This window comes from Aythya fuligula, chromosome 1, assembly GCF_009819795.1.
Source record: "Aythya fuligula isolate bAytFul2 chromosome 1, bAytFul2.pri, whole genome shotgun sequence".
Lineage (NCBI taxonomy): Eukaryota > Metazoa > Chordata > Aves > Anseriformes > Anatidae > Aythya > Aythya fuligula.
This window is the reverse complement of record NC_045559.1, coordinates 113886888-113906287: the sequence shown is the minus strand read 5'-3', so window position 1 is coordinate 113906287 and position 19400 is coordinate 113886888. Positions and strand designations below refer to the sequence as shown.

Below are 19400 nucleotides of genomic sequence, written 5' to 3'. Positions count from 1 at the left end.
CTCTGGATTTGAGAGGAAGTGCTGGAGTGGGCATTCACTTCACTCTTGGCCAGGAAGCTCCCAGAAACACTGATGTGGCACGAGTGAGGAAACTGGCTCCTCCAGAGATTAGTCTGTGGACAGTATATCCAGAGTTAGTAAAATCAGCTGTGCTTCAGTCTAAACTCAGCTAGCCATTAGACTCTTCCTATATGTAGTTGAGTTTCATCATATTTGAAAGCTGTCTCACTCAGGATGAATTGCACAATGGTAGTGCTTACTTCCCTCTCTATACTGTGACCCCACGATCTTGCAGAGATCTGAAGGCAGGTGCAAGAAATTCCTGGAGGACAGCCTGGTGATCGTACACACATACTGGTTTTGACTCTGCTCAGCCCAGTGCATTAAGAAAGACTGAAATCCTCTTTTATTTATTTATTTTTTTTCTTGTTACCTGTACATTTTGGCAGTGTTGCAATCTTCTGAAGTTTTCCTTCTGAACTATAAAAGTAAAAATTGATTAATCTGTATGAAATTTTGTTTTCCTGTTTTTCTTTTACAGAACTGAGAAAAATAATTATTCTCCATCTGTGCATAATTGCCAAGACTTATGGGTTTGCCAGGCACAGAAAAGTAGAGGGATTTCCCCCATGCTGCGCAGGATTCTTGTTACAGGGCTGCCAGGAGCAGTCTTTCTCTAACACTGCCTTCTCTGTAGGGTTATATATGGGACCCATTGACAAACAGCTTGGTAGAAAAGCTGTTCATATCATCATCTTCCAGAGCTGTGCTTTTTTTTAATCCACAAGACTGTATCTTTAGATGCACTGCTGATAGCAGTAACACTGTAGTAGTCAGGCAGTAATTAGCTGTCAGTAACAGTGTAGAAGGATTTGTCTCTCCATTTGCTTTCTCTCTTTTGTTTCACAAAGCATGTGCTCCTGATACTGGTGCTATTCTGTATGAAATATGAATATGAGTGAACCAGTCTCCCTGAATCAAGTCCAAGATGGCTGACACACAAATAATTCAGAAAATTTGAAGTTGAAAGACTGGTCTCTAAAGAAATGGTTTAGTTTACATCTTTGTGCTCTGTGGTACTAGTTGATCCCAAAACAGAAAGAGAAAACTGTCTCACAGGCTGCTCTTGAATTATGTATTTTTCTTTACCAGGAGTAATGACATGGTAATTCTTGACAGATGATGTTTTTGTGCATTTCCTGAAAGGTTTCAATAAGATTAAGATAAGGGTTCATATTCCTCTCTGTTTTTACCTGAATTGGAGTACCAAATCTTCCAATGTTTCTACAAAACTAATTTTTCAGTTTTACAGTCTTGCAGTTACCAGCTAGCTCAGCTCTAGTACATGCAATAAATTACCAGTGACCCTTTTTTTTCAGCTTTTTATCTCAAAGTCCCTTTCTCTACAAAGGATGCTATCTAATTAAAAACACAACAACAGCCTGTTCAGAAAGGAGGTTAGACTTTTGGGGAAAGAAACTGTGTGATATTATAGGGATTTATTCTGGCAAAATCTGAGGCAGGTAACTAGAGCTCTGGATAGAGAGGTGTAAGAGACTGGTGAGATTTATGAGACTTCCAGAGCTGACAATAGAAACTAAAAGAGTTACTGGAGCTGCCAGCAACTTTGCAAGCTTTTGGGAAGAAAATCAAAGGATTATTATTTGTTAGCAGCTGCATTAAAAATGTATTTAACTGACACATGGCTGAGAAGGCTTCTACTTTCTTTGGCACTGCAGATATGACTGCATGTTTTCTTTTCTATTTTTCGACCCCCCTCCACAGTTCACTAGAGTTCAGCTCCCTAATGAGCTCTTCATTGTAAGACTAGTTCTGGGCTTTCTGTCTCTTGGTTGATATCACTCATACAGAACAACTGAGTCAAGTACACAACGTAAATACAAAAACATTTCAGGAACCACACAACTCAAAAAAGTTTCTGAGTTGTCCTTGGAAAATTTTGTTAAATATGTTTGGATCTTTTCTTTTCTACTTGTGTAACTACCTCAAAGACAGCAAACATATGCCACATGTTAAAAGAAATGTTATTAGAAATGATTTGCTTTCTAGATAATCAGGGCATATTGCTAGGAAGACTTCAGTTGCATTCAGGAATGTTAAGCAATTTTTCAAAACAACTTGAGCATCTAGAAATAAAAGAATGAATGCAAGAATGAATCTGTCAAAGCATGTGGGAGATCACCTTCTAGGAAATTGGAATTTTGATGCAGAAAATGGAGTAAAATGAAAATATCCTACATGGTATTCATCAAGCCTAACAGAAAGATGAGTCTTCTTTCTTGCAGTTTTCCATGCATTCACTATTTTCTAGCCAAGTACATAACTAAAAATAATGCAGGAATAGGAGAAGTAGCATCATTTACTATCTGCATAACCCTGAGCATTGTGTAATCCCCTGTATTGAAGGTGATTGTATCTTGTGGGAAAACAATATTTGTGTAATTAAAGTATGTATCACCAAACACAACTGCAACACAGGAGACTGGAAGTTTCAGTTCTTCTGTTTATTGAAATTGTAAGTGCTTGAACTTGGCAGGGAAAATAAGTTTCTTTTCTACTCCATATAAGATGAGTCCGGATTTCTCTTTCTACTTTAACTCTTACATATTTTTAAAGTCTGCCACCACTAGAGCCTGAATCTTCAAAATAGACTACTATTATTCAAATTGCAGGACTAAATACTAGTGGACGATGAGGCAAACTCTTTGAGCCAATTGTTTGATTTGGAGAAGTAGTCAAAGAAGCCAGGTTGTATACTCCTCCTTTCTCTTTCCTGGGAATTGAGGGAAACTGTTGTCCACAAGATGTTCTGAAGGCATCTCGTGATCATCAATCCACTTACTAGAAGGAGAAAGAGAGAGAGAAGGGAGGGAGAGAGAGAGAGAAAGAAAGAAAGAAAGAAGGAAAGAAAGAGAAGGAAAGAGAAAGAGAGAGAGAAAACGAAAAAGTGAGAAAAAGGAAGAAAGGGGTGGGGGGGAGCACTCTGCTTTCAGTAACCTTTTCCTTGTGTAGGTAAAGGAAAGATGATACAGGAATCTGCTTTTGTCTCAGTTGAAAGTTGTAGTTGCAGCTGCTTTGACAGTGACAGCACTTGCATTTTTAGAACATTCGTATTCAGTTAATAGTTTGGCATCATTCTGATATTGTTATTATTTTAAATTCTCTTACTAGTAAAGCAAGTGAAAAAGAGATGTTATTTTCTGACATCTTTCAATTCTGAAATCTTGGTGAAATACTATGGGACAAAGGTAAAACTCTTTAATAAGGGATTTTTCTGTCAAATTTCAAAGAACAGCCAGATTGTCTATCAACTAACAGAGAGCAGAAAAGTGCAAGTGCTTCTCAAGATAAAATCTCAGAACGTTCTTGACAGGATTTTAGGTAATCTGATAAATCTTTTTCTTTCTTTCTTTCTTTTATAAGTAGTTTAAAAAAAAAAAAAAAAAAGAAAAGAAAAAAAAAAAAAGCTGGGTTTGAAAAGTTATTTGCAGAGGAGTAGCAATATGGCTATACAATGTGAGATTGTGTCCTACCCATCATTCTGGCAGTCTGTTCTTAGCAAGAAGTCTAGAAGCATTCATCCATAGGGAAAGCAGAAGCTGACTAGAAATTAGTGAAAACTTTACTTCATGGTAGACAAGAGAAATTTTATTTATATTTTACTTGACAAAACTATTTTTTTATTTTCTTACGGAATGAATGGATGGAAAAGGTTCTTCACCAAGAGTGTGGTAAAGCACTGAAACAGGTTCCCCAGGGAAGCAGCCATGGCACCACTCCTGCCAGATTTCAAAAAGCCTTTGGACAGTGCTCTCAGACACATTGTCTGATTTTTTGGGTGATCCTTTGGGGACCCAGGGGTTGGACTTGATGATCCTTGTGAGTCCCTTCCAATTTCAATATTCCGTGATTCTATGAATGAGTCAAGGATGTATTCCTAGCTGACCACCAGGGAATCCATGTGCCTTAGACTGATTTTAGGTATTTGAGCTATTGTACTAGTATTGTTTGGCTGGGGAAAAAAAAAAAAAAAAAAAAAAAAAAAAAGCAATTTTGAGAATTTTCACAAATTTTCAAAAAAAAATGCATTTTGAAGATTTTTGTAAGCATATTCATCTGATTTTTGGAACAGTTTGGAACTGGAATATACATTTTTATTCCTCCTGATTTCATGATTTCATATCACCACTAACTAGGAGGTCTCATGTGATGAAATATCCTGGAGTAGGTGAAGAAGCAGTACAGAGTTATAAAACAAATTTTACCATTTCTGTGCTTATGTCACAGTCTTTATAAGATAAATGACTCTATCTGTTGCTTACTATAGGGTTTGCACAAATAAAAAAGAATAAAAGGTTTATCTAAGTGGTTAAGCCATTGATCATGTGTCTGATCAGTCAGGTCATGCAAGGAGTTGAATAGCCTTGAAGCTATTCAACAGCTGAAGCTGCAAATGGAAAGCAGTGCCTTTTGCCTCTTAGTATTTGAAAGCTGTCTCTATTCATGGTCAATGAAGTGGCATTACTATTGAACAAGTACTTGGTACTCTTGGTACTCTGAATCCAGTTTCATAACAGAGACAGTTTAACAAGAAGGGAAGCTTGCACAGCAGCTGATAACTATTGCATTTGTTTATGAATAAAATAAACAGAATATTTCCATGTCATAGAGAAATTATAGTTATGACTTGCTAAAAATTATTACTCAATTTCTGTTTATACGTTCTGACATGTTTGTGAACAGAAAAATAAAATGTTATATATTTCTAAAGAAAAATTAAATAAAAGACTCAAAAATATTTAGAAAAGTCCATCCATTAGCTCCCCTATGATAGATTTCGTGTGTAAATCAATGCCTGGGAACCAGAATCTGATGAACCAGAGTAGCCATAGCTGACTATGAATCCCCCTCAGGAAGGTGATAGTAAAAGGTGAATGAGGAGCTGGTTAAAAAAAAAAAAAAAAAGAGAGAGATTGAGAGTGAGAGAGAGAATATTTTCATGTTGACCCTGTAACTAGCTGCTTCATTGATTATATTCAATGTCTGTTGCATTCAAAATGTGAAACTGCGTTTGACAGCATGATTTCTTTCTTCCTTTGCCAGTAGTTGAAATATTACCATTGTCATTTTGGCAAGTGAGTGTTCATTTTGCCAAACACCCTTGTTTGGCAAAAGTGTTCATTCTGTATGTGCAAGAGGGGGTGTGAATTCCTATTCACTTGAAAGACAATGTAAAGGAAAAAATTAACCAAGTCTCTTGAACTCCTTGCAAAATTTGTGCTGCGGGAAGGTATTATACAGGAAAATGACCTGCAGCCCCCATGCAACATGCTTTGCTCATGAGATAGATGGGTATAATTTACTCCTGCGTGAAACACTGGTATTTATGATGTCTTTCCTTGGCAAAGGGTAAACACCATCTCCAGATAAATAGAGGGTTTTTTTTTATATATATATATATTTTAATGAGAGTATTGAAAAGAGAATTGTTCAGGACAGCTGAAGGTCAAGTGAAAGACATAAACAGGGTTGCTTTATTTTCTTTTCCAGGTAATCAGAATAACTCTCCTTATGTGACTGCATGAAAAACATTTTTTCCTGTCTCAGTCACACATGCATGCACATACATGCATGCAAGCAGAAACACACACACACACCTTGACCCCAGTTATATAGGAGTACCCTTGTCATATTACTGGACACTGTGAATACTGGGAACAGTGGTGTAAAATTTGGCTTTAAAACTCATTTGCACCTGTTTTCTGGTTCACAGCTGGATGAGCATATTGGTTCCTCTAAATAAGCCCAAATAACTATAACCCTGCTTCAAATTAAGGCCTATTTCCTCTGGCCTTAAGCATTTGGGTACTGAAGCCAAATTGTCAGCTGCTGCTTTTGTCTGGGAGCTTTAATAATTGTTCAGTGTAATAGTCTCAAAATCCTCAGTGGAAAGACCTATCCTTTAAAGTAGACAAAACGCTGCAAAGACATATTAGTAATAAATGTAAAATGCACAAAAATTTCCCAAGTCAGGTCCTAATTTTAGAGTTAATTGTAACAAATGAGATTTTTCATTTCTGATTTTCTGCTGTTAAGAACTGCTGCTTATTTATGGGCACATGTAACTCACAGAAGTATACTGAATATCTTTACTTTATAAATATTGTGTTTCTCTAAACTATCTTAGTTTTTCAATACCAGCAATTCTCTTCTTCCATAACACGTATTTTAAAAAATGTTGTTAAACACACAAGTAGTCTATCAGCTTTTCTTACACTGTGTGCCTTTTAAGATGGTTCCTTCTCTTCTAAAAATTGTCTCCTTTTGCTGACCAGTTGAAGAGATCTGCTTTTCCCTGTAAAAAATTTTGGCATGCTGAGCAACCAAAGTAGAAAACAGACCTAGTATTGGAAAACAAAAGATAGATTAGATTAAGAATCAAGTTTGTTGTTTTTCAGCAACAAGTAGAGCTAATAATCCATAGACAGTCAGACCATTCCCAGACAGTCTCAGTGACAAGGCCTAATGTTAGAATTTTGATTGGAGAAACCAGATTGATGTCCATTAAAATAAATGTATTCAGAGCTTTTTATCAGTTCTATATTCTCCCCAGTTGAACCTCCTTTCCTATCTTTCCTGAGGTAGCAGCATTTGTTGACATCCTAAATAGCCACCTGAAATCAGGTTGACATGAATTCCTGATTCTATGAACATACTCCCATGTATGTTCATACATCCATGAACATACTTCCACATATATGTGACTACTTTTATATATATATACAATGTCATAACACCCTTGTTAGCATTAATATGCAGAATACAAATGTATATTTATTTATATTCTTTATGTTAATTTATTTATATAGCAAATGCCTACATTAATAGAGAGTTGTACCTTGCTGATTTTAGTATCTTTGACGTTTGTCCCCATCATCAGAGTATCAGATGCTACTGAGCTACTTGCAGCTATCCAGACAATAAAAATAGAATTCATCTGAAAGGTTAGGAAAGACTAGTTCTACCAGAACTCTTTCTTATACATCAGCAGATAGTATTTCATGGTTTTTTAGCTCATAACTGTGCTGTTATAGACCTAAGTCACTGTGCTTAAAAGTATACTTACTTGCATGAATGAACAGTGAATGAAAACTATTAATGTCCCAGAATGCACTACTCACCAATACTCATTTTTGTTAGCCAGAGTTTCTTAGTGTGTTTCTGCTTCATCTAAACCTGTCAATACCTCAATTAGCGCTTGCTTCCCTTCCTCTGTGATGTCCCTCTGTGAGGGACATTTCCACATGTCACTTTACAGCCTCCGAAATCTAAAAAACCCATGGGAATAGTAGGGTCATAAAATACAGCCTGATCAGAGTTCATGTTTTCCAGTGATTTTCTGTTTTAAAAAATAAAACAAAACAACGACAACAACAAAAAATCAACACCACCACCAGAACTGTAAACTGTTTGGTTGTTTTTAATGAAAAAAAAAACAATAACAAAAACAAAAGACACAAGTGTATCTTTTTTTTTTTTTTTTTTTTTTAATTAAAAAGCATATATAGAAAGTTTAAAGAATAACAAGTTCTAAGAAAATGAGTGCCCTACCATGTGATTCTGCAGTCTGTGCTTTAACTGATTTGTGTTCAGTAAGTCTCAAAAAATTAGAGCACTGTACTTTACAATTATGATAGTATTAAACCTCTAATATAACATTAAAACTTGATGCTGTCTTGATGGCAGATTAAATTCAATTTAAGATCAAAGCATAGGACAAGATATGTAAAATTATATACTGCTGGTTTTAACTATTTTAACAGTCCTGTTCATTGCAAACTGACTTATATACAGGAAGAAGAAAGATGGCAATTGATCTGGAATAGAAAGTGACCCAAAAGAAATTTATACTTAATGTATACGTGTTTCTAACACAAATTTTTAAGCATACATACTTTTCAACAATAGTGATAATAAGAATAACACCATCCATTAATTTCTTGTGAAAGAAGATGGTCTAAATTTTCATAAATCACAATTATTATTAACATATGTTAATGTATTTATATTTTAATAGATCTTTGATCACTTATTTTTCTTGACAATTAGACAAGCTCTGAGAATACTGATTTTCCAGTGTCTCATGTGGGTTACCATAATTTGTCATAAATTTCCACAGGCTTTTACTATAACTGACTGCAGGGAACAAAGCTGTCAGCTTATCATTTCCCATTTTCTTTCTCTTGGTTATTAGGAAGTGCAGTTAGACAAAATGGGAATTGAAGCTGCATGACAATGCAAAAGAAAGTCATTCATTTCAGTACCATGTCAAAGTCAAAGGAAAGAGCAAGAAATATAAGAAGCTGCTGGTCTCATGTGTATTATCTGAAGACAGCAGTTTGCACTATACAAACATAAAGCTAATGCAAGAAAAGACCTCAGGAAGAGGGAAAAATTACCTCTGCGATTTGAGAGAAAAGACCTTTTTTATTTTATTAATGTGTCTTTTGGTTAAAATTCATAGTTGTCATGCAAAATAAATCAACTTCTTTTCTTATAATGTGACCTGAAACTGCTTCTGAGTGAATAAGATATGAACCCTAAATGTTCACAGCCTTTTCCATGACATATTCAATCAGATCATGAGGTGCTGGTGAAGCTGCTAAGTTCTCAAGACATCATTGTCATTCTTATTAAAGCTTAGCACCAAACAAGGCCTGGTCTAGCTTGGAAACACATCTGAATAGCTCGGAAACACATGTTTGAATAATATTTATAATAAAAGTAACTATACCATTGGAATACCTAGCTGAAATCATATCTTAGAGTGAACAGATTCCTTATTCATTATAAGTCTTTAGATATTTTTTTCAAAGATTACCTTGCAGAGATGTTCTAATGAATAGAATAGAATAATGAAGTTTTTACATATTGCTGAGTTTCATGTTTTGATACAGGATATGTAATGCAAACTTAGGTTGCTGGGACATGGGCTGATCATGCCTGTGTTTACTTTCCTTCTATTATTATGTGATATCATCATTCTCATGGATGTCACTCTGCTAAATATAAAGATGCAATTTCTGCTGTGCACAGTACCTTTTTCCATGACGGTACTGTGTTTCCATGACGGTGCTGTGCACAGTACCTTTTTCCATGACGGTACTGGGTACATACCGTTCTTTCAGAAAATTGTTATGCTAATAAAACTGCTAATGAAGCTCTTGCTTATTCTCCAGAAATCTGCTTATGTAACAATTATTACTGGAAAGTCAGTAGCCCTACTTTTAGGGCAGGTTGAGAGTCATATGATTCGTTTTGCTTTATTAACAAAAATATCAGGAATACATTCATCTGCATTTATTTTGTATATGCTGTAGATTACTGAAACTAACACTGAATAGATAATTTAGTATGTCACATTAATTCATCAAGTTTTTGTTTCTCTCCTCAAAATTCTCAGGTTTATGCATTTGAAATAGTTTCCCCTAGTCTGAAACCTCAGCAGTAATTAATTTCAAAGGATTTTCTTTTTCAATTTGGAGTTTATACCATATTGATTAGTTAGTGACTAGGTGACTTATCTAATGTTTCTATTTGAGAGTTGCATAGCTCACACCAACACAAAAAAAAAATCATTACCAATTCAAAGCAATATAATAAAATATGCATTCAGAATTCACTTTCATGAAATATTTAAATATTTGAGATTGAATTTTTAAAATATTTATCCTAAAAGAATATGTCTATGAGAAGGTTCACAATAAAGAGCACAACTGGATCACAAACATGAAGTTCATTTTCAGATTTACTGAATATTTATAGAAAATAATTTTAATTATTCACTGCTCATTTTCATTATTCTACTAAGGAAAACAGGAGTTAAAAACAGAAGGAAATAATTATACAACCATTATTCTTGTGAAAATAATTTCTATTCATAAAAACAGGATGCTTACTTTTGTGTTAACATACTTTTTTCACCTTTTGAGGCATGCAGTATTCTTTGATTTCTAGTCTTACATATCTCTTGAGGATGAGGGTTAAGAGCAATATTCTCACCTTCTACAGAGGTCATAGTTTTGCCAAGTCCCATTGAGGAGTCCCATCGATTTAAAATTCACTGCTAGGCTCATTGCACCATTTGAATTCTGGAGAAATGCTGCTTAAGTAAGCAAGAATGTCACAACAGAAAGGGAAAGCTGAAGTTAAGAGAAGAATTTCAGTAACTAATTGAGTTGTAGAAGTCTACTAAATTTGAAAATATGGTAAGTCATTTATTTGTGTGAGCTTTCTTTGCCTGAGCAAAAGTGGATTGAGAAAGACAGTTTATTGTGTGTGATGGAAAATATCATCTGTCATGGAGAGAAAAATATTCTCAATGTGGTCAACCAACATGAGAGGATATGCTAAATTTGGCTTAAATGTTAAATTAGAATTAAAATTATTATTATTTTTTTCAACATAATTCAACTTTAGTGCAGCTTTCTCTTACCCATGTCCCTATTCTCATTTTTGATGTTATTTTTACGTAGGGTTGTTAAAGCACATCACAGGGCCATGATCCTTTGTTCTAGAAGTTGTACAAGAAAACCAGAAGTGGTTCATCACCATGCTCATTAGAGTATTTCTGTGCATTTCTCTGCAACTGAGCAAGGCATTACAGGTTCTTGAAGGATCAGTGTAAAGAAAAGGCTTTTGAGGGCACAGTTTGTCTGGTTAGATAAACACCACTGTGAAAATCTTTCCATTGAGGAAGTCTATGATGACTACCAAAGTGCTTGCAGGATGAATCCCACTGTGATGGCAGATATTTCACTTTGTGGAGCTGTGGGCACAGCTGCTGCCTGGATGGGTGCAGGCAGACTCCAAACTGGCCTGTTCATGCATGTTCCAGTAAAGAAATCAAGTTACTTGGTATTTACAGTCAGGGAAGAGATCTTAAGACCACAAGTGGAGACATGGTGACATGCCAGGAGCTGCACCATTGACAGCAGCCAGCATATGTCTGTTATCAAGCACACTCAAATTCTCACTGCATTCAGTTATGTACATGTCACTAAGTCATGAGATTTGTTTATCTGCCACATCTTTTCTATTCTCTTTCTCAAGAGCAATTTTAATCTTCATTAATGTTTGGATATAAGCAGCACTCCAACTTTTAAAACAGCTCAACACACATTGTACAGTGTCATATGGCATCTCCCATTGATTTTGTTGTTGACTGTATTGTATTCCTCTCCTCACTACCACCAACTTGCTAGAAAAATTGCCATTTGGAGTCTATAGATAGTTTAGTTTAGTTTAGTTTAGTTTAGTTTAGTTTAGTTTAGTTTAGTTTAGTTTAGTTCTTAAATGTATTGAGAACTTCAGTCAGTCTTAGAGTCATTTAGGGTTCCGCCATGATATTTAGTGTTTAATTACAAATTAAAAGTCTTATCAAGATAATTAAATGTTTTCATTTTTATTTTTGGCATTCAGTTTCTGATGGACATTAAGCAGTAGCAGAGAATAGAAAGTCAAATGAAGTAATTTTTACTGAATATCAGGAAAGGTCCAAATTAGATTTTTTTTTTTTTAATTGAACATTTTTTAAGAACAAAAAATTTCATCTTGACCTGTTCCATGATTATTAAGAGTAATTTATACTGCTGATTTATGCAATTCAATTTTTAATGATGAAGTTGTTAATAGTATAAAGTAATGAGGTTATTGCCTACAGGACTGGTATGAAGAACGGTAAGATAATGAATTGACCTGGAAAAAGGAGTAAACAAATCAGCTTTCCAAATGGAAACCCAACATTAAACAGAGAAATCTACTAGATTAATGCCACTGGCATTTAAATTGAAATCACCATAATCTATAAACTATAGCTTCTATTTGGTCCAATAGACCAGCTTTAACATTGTCCAGCTTCAGAGAATGATGGGGAGAACCCCAGAGGAAATAGACTTGGATTAATTTGTCCTGCAGGAAAACTTACTCCAAAATCCTGGAATATGACACTATGCATTCCTTACATATGCCCAGTAATGTTACCTTCAAAAAGATCTGCACACATTATGGCATCTGAATCACCTTGATATACTTCCAAATGCATCTGCTTAGATGCATAGAATCATAGAATCACAGAATCATTAAGGTTGGAAAAGACCTCCAAGATCATCTGGCCCAGCCATCCCGTTACCACCAATGTCACCCACTAAACCATGTCTCTAACCATGTTCAACCTTTACTTAAACATCCCCAGGGACGGTGACTCCACCATGTCCCTGGGCAACCCATTCCAACACTTAACTAAGGCATCCTAGGACAATATCACATTTATATATAAAATACATACTCAGTTTGCTTTTTAAATTTTTTTTAGATTTTTTTTTTTCCAGAAAAGAAGGAGCATATTCAACTCAGTTATTTGCATCAATAATCTGATTAAAGATAGTTTGAGGACGAAGATATACATTGCCTAAAATATCTTTGGGAACATGGCTTTGTTACCAGAAATCTTTTGACAACAAGGAAGATAAAAAGAGCTTGTAGTTTAGGATCATTGGAGATAAATGTGAAAAGTAAAAAATCAGCTTTGGAGGAAGGGGAAATATTTAGCTGTGAGGCATTGCCATGACAATAAAGAATCAGTGTGGAAGATTATGTGAGAGGAAGGAAAGGATAAGTATGGATAAAGCAGTATCAGAAGAATAAAGTTATCTTTTTTTACATGTTTTTATGCTGTTCTTATTAAGAAAGTTTGTTGGGAAAAAAAAAAAAAAAAAAAAAAAAGCTTCATAAGACAGCCTCTGTTTTTAAAAAAGGAAGTGAGATGGTCACGGTGTTTGCAGTACTGTGGGACATCACAGGACTTCACATAGACACTTGTTCAGGAGAGCTGAATGTGGAACAGCAGACTCTGAGACAGATTCATCAAGGTCCATGGGATTTAAATTCAGATCCAATCTTCTCATTTTCTGTGGGGGCATAGTGCCTGAGAAGCAGGAAGAAGTGAGCCCTGCCAAGGACAAGGCTCACCTGCTCCAAATGTTGAGCCTTCTTGCCCAGATGCATGGACACGCTCAGTTACCTTGTGGGGAGGCACATGCCACCCCTCAGCTCCAGGGTGGGCTAAACACATGCTCCCTCCATCACAGGAGAGCAACAGGATATTTGGAATAGGAGATAAGTAGGAGATACTGATGGGAAAGAAGATTACAGTTGTAAAGAAAATAATTAGGGCATTTGAGGCATTGGAAGGATTTCATTAGAGAAGTAAAATGAGACTGGATAAAGAAAATGTTGCTGGAGGGGTCAGGGAGCATGTGAGGAGGCTGCAGTAGGAAGAAGACAGAAAGAGGTGAAGGGGAGTGGAGTGCATTTCATTGAGGGGAAATGAGGAAGATGTGCAGAAATGCTTCAGATGAAGAAGGAAGGGATGTGTGGGAGTCTTGGAAAATTATGGAAGAAAGAAAGGGTGTGACACAAACTAATGATGGCAACGTGAACTCTTTAATAACCTGCCACTCATCTGAATTGGTTCTCTGACTGCATGAAGGGATATATTGGTCTATTTTAAGTGCTGTGGAAAAGGGCAGATATGTTCGAGTGCACATACTTGTGCATATGGGGCCCACAAGCCTACAACTCCGTAGGCCTCGTAGTTTCTTTGTTCAGACACAAAACTTTGATGGACTGAAAAAGTGACCTTTTGAAAATAACCTCCTTGTGGGTATCAGTGCCTGGAAAGACTCCAGGTAAACCTGAAGATTTTTCCGTTCTCTAGAAGATGATATCAGTCATTTCAATTTTGATTATTCATCATATCTTTGAGTGCTTCTCTTTGACAAAACTGATTGCAATCTAATAACAAAATAGTCAAACGAGACATACATTGTCACTAAAGGACTTTAAGACCTTAAAGAGACTTATGTCTCACACAAGACCTTTCTAAGGATTCTTCCTGTAATTAGATCCCATTCGTAATTCTCACCCACGCTCCATGGCCTTGATAATTTTTGAATCAATTTATTATGGTTCAGGAGTCCTTTGTACAGAAAGGGCTGCATCCTGACATATTGTCATATCCAAGCATCAATAGTTCTGACATGTGAAAAGGTCATGCCATCAAACATTAGCATTTCAAAACAGCAATTATAGTAATTCATTTCAATACAAATTAAAATTTTTATTTTATTTTATTTTATTTTATTTTATTTTATTTTATTTTATTTTATTTTATTTTATTTTATTTTATTTTATTTTATTTTATTTTCTGTCTGGTAGTAATAGATGTAATCTATACAGGAGAAAGAATTAGGAAGGCCTCAAACCAGGTTCACTGCCAATGTCATCTTAAAATTGAGACCCAGGGAAGTTAGGATGGAATGAGTAAATCGTACTGATAAGAAGGGGCAAGTGTTCATGCATAAAAATGAGAATAGGACTACTGCAGGAGTCAGCACTGGAGTATAAGAGCTTAGTGAAGGGATTATTTATTGTCACTTTATGTAAGTTGAAAGGAGTGGACTGCTACTTTCAGGAGAGAACAGTTCTGTGTGGTACCCAGGGCTTTCCAATTTCTCCCAAGCAGGTAAGTTGTCATAACTATAAGACAGACTTACAGACTTATTTCTTGTACTCACAAATGCCCAGATGCTATTCATCAGTGGACAAATCATATGGTAAGAAAAAGACTGACTAGTGAGGACATAAAAGTGACCATCCTGTTTCAGAAAAAGAATTATCCTTCCAAATTGTAAAAAATACTTAGATTTTATGTCAATTCTTATGAGAAAGTATTTTTTCAACTTTAAGAAGTTTAAGAATCCTGAATAGTTAACGAAGTTGGTGATTGTATCCCAACTGTTCTGCAAATTCTGAAAATAACTTGCAAATATATTAAACGCAAATCAAGACAGGTTTGTTTTCAATATATGTTTATTTAATTATTTAATTATACCTGAAGTTGAGTACAGTTTAACTATGTCTTCAGCACATACATGTACATGTAGTGTAAGGTGCAGAGCTGCTCTTTTCATTTTGCACATCTTCTGGCTTAATGGAGCTCTCATTTTGATAGGCCATTACTGTCATGTACAAGGATAGAGTGTATATCTGTCAGCAAATAAAACAGGTAAATGTACTTTCAGTTAGCTTTGTGCATATTTGTGATAAATGTATAGTAAAATGTTCACCAGAAGGTATAAGAAATTTCTATCAGTTCTTTATTGGTCCAATTTCTGCGTGTTTGTTACTTACAGTACTTTTATGTGCTGTGCATATTGTAGTTATGGTACAAATTGTCCTATGGGCAGAAAAATAAACGGAACCAAGTTTCATTTGGATGTGCATCTTCTGTCTCTATAGACACACTGTCCAGTCTTTGCTCTTCTCTGGTAAGTTCCCTTTGAGGCTCATCTTCTCTTTTAAGATTTTCTTACATAAAATTGAAAGTAAAATCCTTTCATGCATTTTTGGCCATCTGTTCAAATATGGACAAACTGAATGAGAGACAGACTGGACGGTCAACCTTTCTGGTCAGAGTAGTCACATCACTGAAGGACCGTCTTTGTTGCTCTGTCTGTTTTTAGTTCCAGCTATGATAACTTCCTATCCAAACACCACACTGGCAACACAAGGTCAAAAGAAGGAGATGAGCTGCACAGCACATGGAGAGAAACCCATCATAGTCCGCTGGGAGAAAGAGGACCGAATCATTAACCCTGAAATGTCCCGTTATCTTGTTTCCACCAAGGAAGTTGGAGATGAAGTAATCTCTACTCTGCAGGTAAGAAAATAAAGTGACCCGTGACTCATTTACATGTGTGAGACTGTTGCTTGGTTTGATTTTGATTTTGATAGGGATGCACAGCTACTTCTTTCTAGAAGGCCAAAACCCCACCACTTGCTCTATCTGTGGCACAGACTTGGAGAGCTAGGCTGACTACTGTTGCTACCAAGAGGAAGTACAGGAAACGTTGGCGTCCCATCTCCCAGAAAAATCAGTCACCATCTCCATCACCTTATGCTACAGAGGCAACAAGACAGCAAGGCTGATTCACAGCCCCTCCATCTTTTCTGTCTCAGGAGCAACATGGTTCATGCCTTGTCCTGTCCTTCCTGGGGCAACATGGCTCAATTTTCAGTACACTGCTGATAAGCGTTGAGTGAATATCTGACCATTAGATGTGATGTGTGTCAGGTTTAACTTCACCAAAGTCATTAAGCTATTCTGATATAAAAATAGAGTCTTTTAAAAATATTTTTTCTCCCTTTTACTCTGTGGGGCTAGTGAGCCATACATGGACAATTTTACAAAGTAAGGTTAGTCATCAGATTCAAAATGAAATAGAAGGAAAAAAGCACATGTAGATAAGTAGTATATCTACTGCTGCCAGTAGTATTTGGCATTTATGTACAGTAGCAGAAGTCACCAAGCCATGTAGCAACAGGGTGTAATCATCATCTTCACTTCTGCTTCTCTGACAGGCAGCAGTGCCATCTTGACTGATAAATGTGGGGTTCCACTAACTTCTAAGTAGCATATGGGTTAGATTGAGAGGCTACATGAGTAGCACTGTTGTTTTGGGGACTTAAGACCATCCCAAGGTCATGGAAGCAAAGGAAACTCATGGTGTTCTGGTGTCACCTATAATGGATAGGGTTATGATATTAGTCTCAGTATACAACTTTGTCCACTCAAGTTTGAACTTTTCCAGCACAAGCAAGTTTCCAGTCCATTCCTTTATATTTTTATACATACTTTAGGAAATATAAAATATTTTTAAATACATATTTTAATTCAAAAATATCCATTTTCCATTTTTCAGTCACATTCCTAAAAACATTTTTACTGAGCTTAGGGAAATAACTCTCCAGCTCTCTGCTGATTCTACCTATATTCTGTTGTAACTCTTAAGGTATGTCTCTTTCTTCACTAGCCAAAAATTATGTTGGATGACATCCAGCGAAAGTTTGGTTTTGCTTTCATTGAGGGAACTTCGTCATTGATTTCTATGAGGAAGGATGTGTGAATTTGTGTATATTAGTACATTTGTGTTTTGAATAATATTCAAGAACATAATAGACATTTAGACTTTTTTGCCCTCATTCATCTTATTGGCTTTAAAAAGGTAGTGCCTGGATGCACAACAATGTTTATTTTTTTTAAGGCTGGAGACCTGCTTGGAGAATTCCCTTCTGAAGCTGTTGTATACAGTAGTGGCATTCTACATCCATATGTTACATACAAAACCTTTGACTTTTGAGAGATAAAATACCCTCAAACTAGAAAACGTTGGGATTAAGGTTGTCTCTGAAGCCTTTAATTGAGTGCTTTTGTGTGTGTGCATGATGATGTGATCCTTAGTTGTATACTCAGCTTTTATTTTTTCTGCAGGACCCCTGCCTCAGTCAGGCATGACTTGGATTTTCTCTGGAGTTGAATTAGGGTTAAGTAATGAAAGACACTGTGTGATGCAAGGCTGATCATTGAAACCAAACTTTTCACAGGTGGCCAATAATTTTGTGTTCTTTGTTTTCTAGGTACTTGCCTTGAGCCCTTGGGGTCTGATTTGCAGAAGTACTAAGCCCTCATAGCTGCAGCTTAACACAAAGGAAGCTGTTATGAACACATGAAATGCTATTTATTGCTAAGGACTCCGAGGGGGGAAAAGAAGGCCCTAGATGTATCAAATTGGGCTCTGAAAACTTTCGTTCTTCTATCTTAAATCTCAGCCACATGTGCAACTTAACACAGATTGACAAGTTACCACATCTCAGATGGTAACTCTCCAGTATCCTTGTAGTGCATGGGAAATAAATCCATTTATCTTAATCAATGGTGAATAAGAGTTGCACTCATATTACCTTGGCTTCACCAAGGAGTAAAGAGCACATGGAGTTACCATGGATGAGCTACTATGTGGCAACTTGTCAAACACCCACAAACATTATCATATGTCTGTTTCCTTAATTCCTCATACAAAATGGTGGTAATACTCTCCATGATGTCAGGGTTTATGAAAATAACTTCACTCGTGTTTCTGCAATGGGAATTGCATAGGTGAATGTCACAGAAAATGCTGTGCGAGAATGAATACGCCTGTCTTCAGGGCACAGTTTGAACTGTGTGCAGTAAATAAAGTGTGAAGAGCACACTGAACAATGATAAGAAAATGTCATTTGGAATATGTGCTCATTTATAAAATCCTCTCCCTCTCATGCTTTGAATGAAGCAGTGGTCCTGTAGAAAAATATCATTATGATCATGTATGTAAAGAAAATATGTAATTGTCTACATTATAAAATAACAAATTGAAAGGAAAGACCACCCAAATTTTATTATGAGACATCACGCAGAATACTACATGGTTCACCAGCAGTATTTGAACCTTTATTTCCTCCACACAGACTTCAGTGACTTGAGTTATTTTCAGAATTATCCGGAAAATTTTGGAGGCAGCAGAAGGCACCATTTTGTATGGCAAATTTTAGCCAACTATTAAATACTTGGCAAACTTGTGAGTGACTGGGAACAAGGCTCCTGATGAGAAGCTACAGGAATAGGTGGTTCTCCAACTCCTGACTACACATGTAGAGCTGATAGCCTACTTCCTCAACCCAGGTGTTCCTAGTTTTGATAAGTTACAGTATTTTGGATGCTTTACTATGCATATGTATGTATGTGTATAACATGTAATATCTGTTTACTGCTGTCAAGTAAAACAGTTTGTACAATTTTTCTTGCACCATACAGAAAAGCTGTTGGTTTATTTTCTCTGCGTGCTGTTCAATCAATCACTTCTTTTCAAACCACCTGTAGATTTTGCCAACTGTACGTGAAGATTCTGGCTTCTTTTCCTGCCATGCCATCAATTCTTATGGGGAGGATCGTGGAATAATTCAGCTCACTGTGCAAGGTAGGAAGAGGACAACATAAGGAAAAAAACACAGCTATTGTAGTACAGTAAGTGTATGCCATGCTCAGAAATCTGTTGGGGGAGGGAGGCTCTGGTTCCTAATTAAATGTATTCCTCATTGTCAAAGAAATGAGGAGCTGCATTAAGATGCTCAGTCTCTCATTTTCCAGCATTACAAATTAAATCGAAACAAAGGATAAGCTCCAGAGTCTTTCTAGATCTGTACAAATTAATAAGGAGAGGTGTTTTTTTTGTTGTTGTTGTTGGTTGTTTTTTTTTTTTTTTTTTTTCTTAAATACACTAGCTGACAATCTACTGAAGATACTTAAAACTAATATCTTCAGTAGGAACAGTGGATATAAGGGGTTTACTTTGGGGAGAAGGGAGAGAGGGTTACATTTGTTTTTAAAGAATAAATGTGCTTAAAACACAAATAAAGCAAAAACAATCTGATTTTATTTCTTT

The 19400-nt window shown here is 36.0% G+C and overlaps 1 protein-coding gene across 2 annotated transcripts in view; it reads left to right on the top strand.

Annotated features, from left to right (window-relative positions):
- The window catches only part of DSCAM (DS cell adhesion molecule), a 478363-nt gene that overhangs the window by 347227 nt on the left and 111736 nt on the right, over positions 1-19400 (top strand). For both annotated transcript variants that reach the window (XM_032188234.1, XM_032188242.1), the window contains exons 12-13: positions 15606-15802; positions 18839-18935. In XM_032188234.1, the coding sequence (XP_032044125.1) occupies positions 15606-15802; positions 18839-18935 (294 nt within the window). The remainder of the gene's footprint in view (positions 1-15605; positions 15803-18838; positions 18936-19400) is intronic.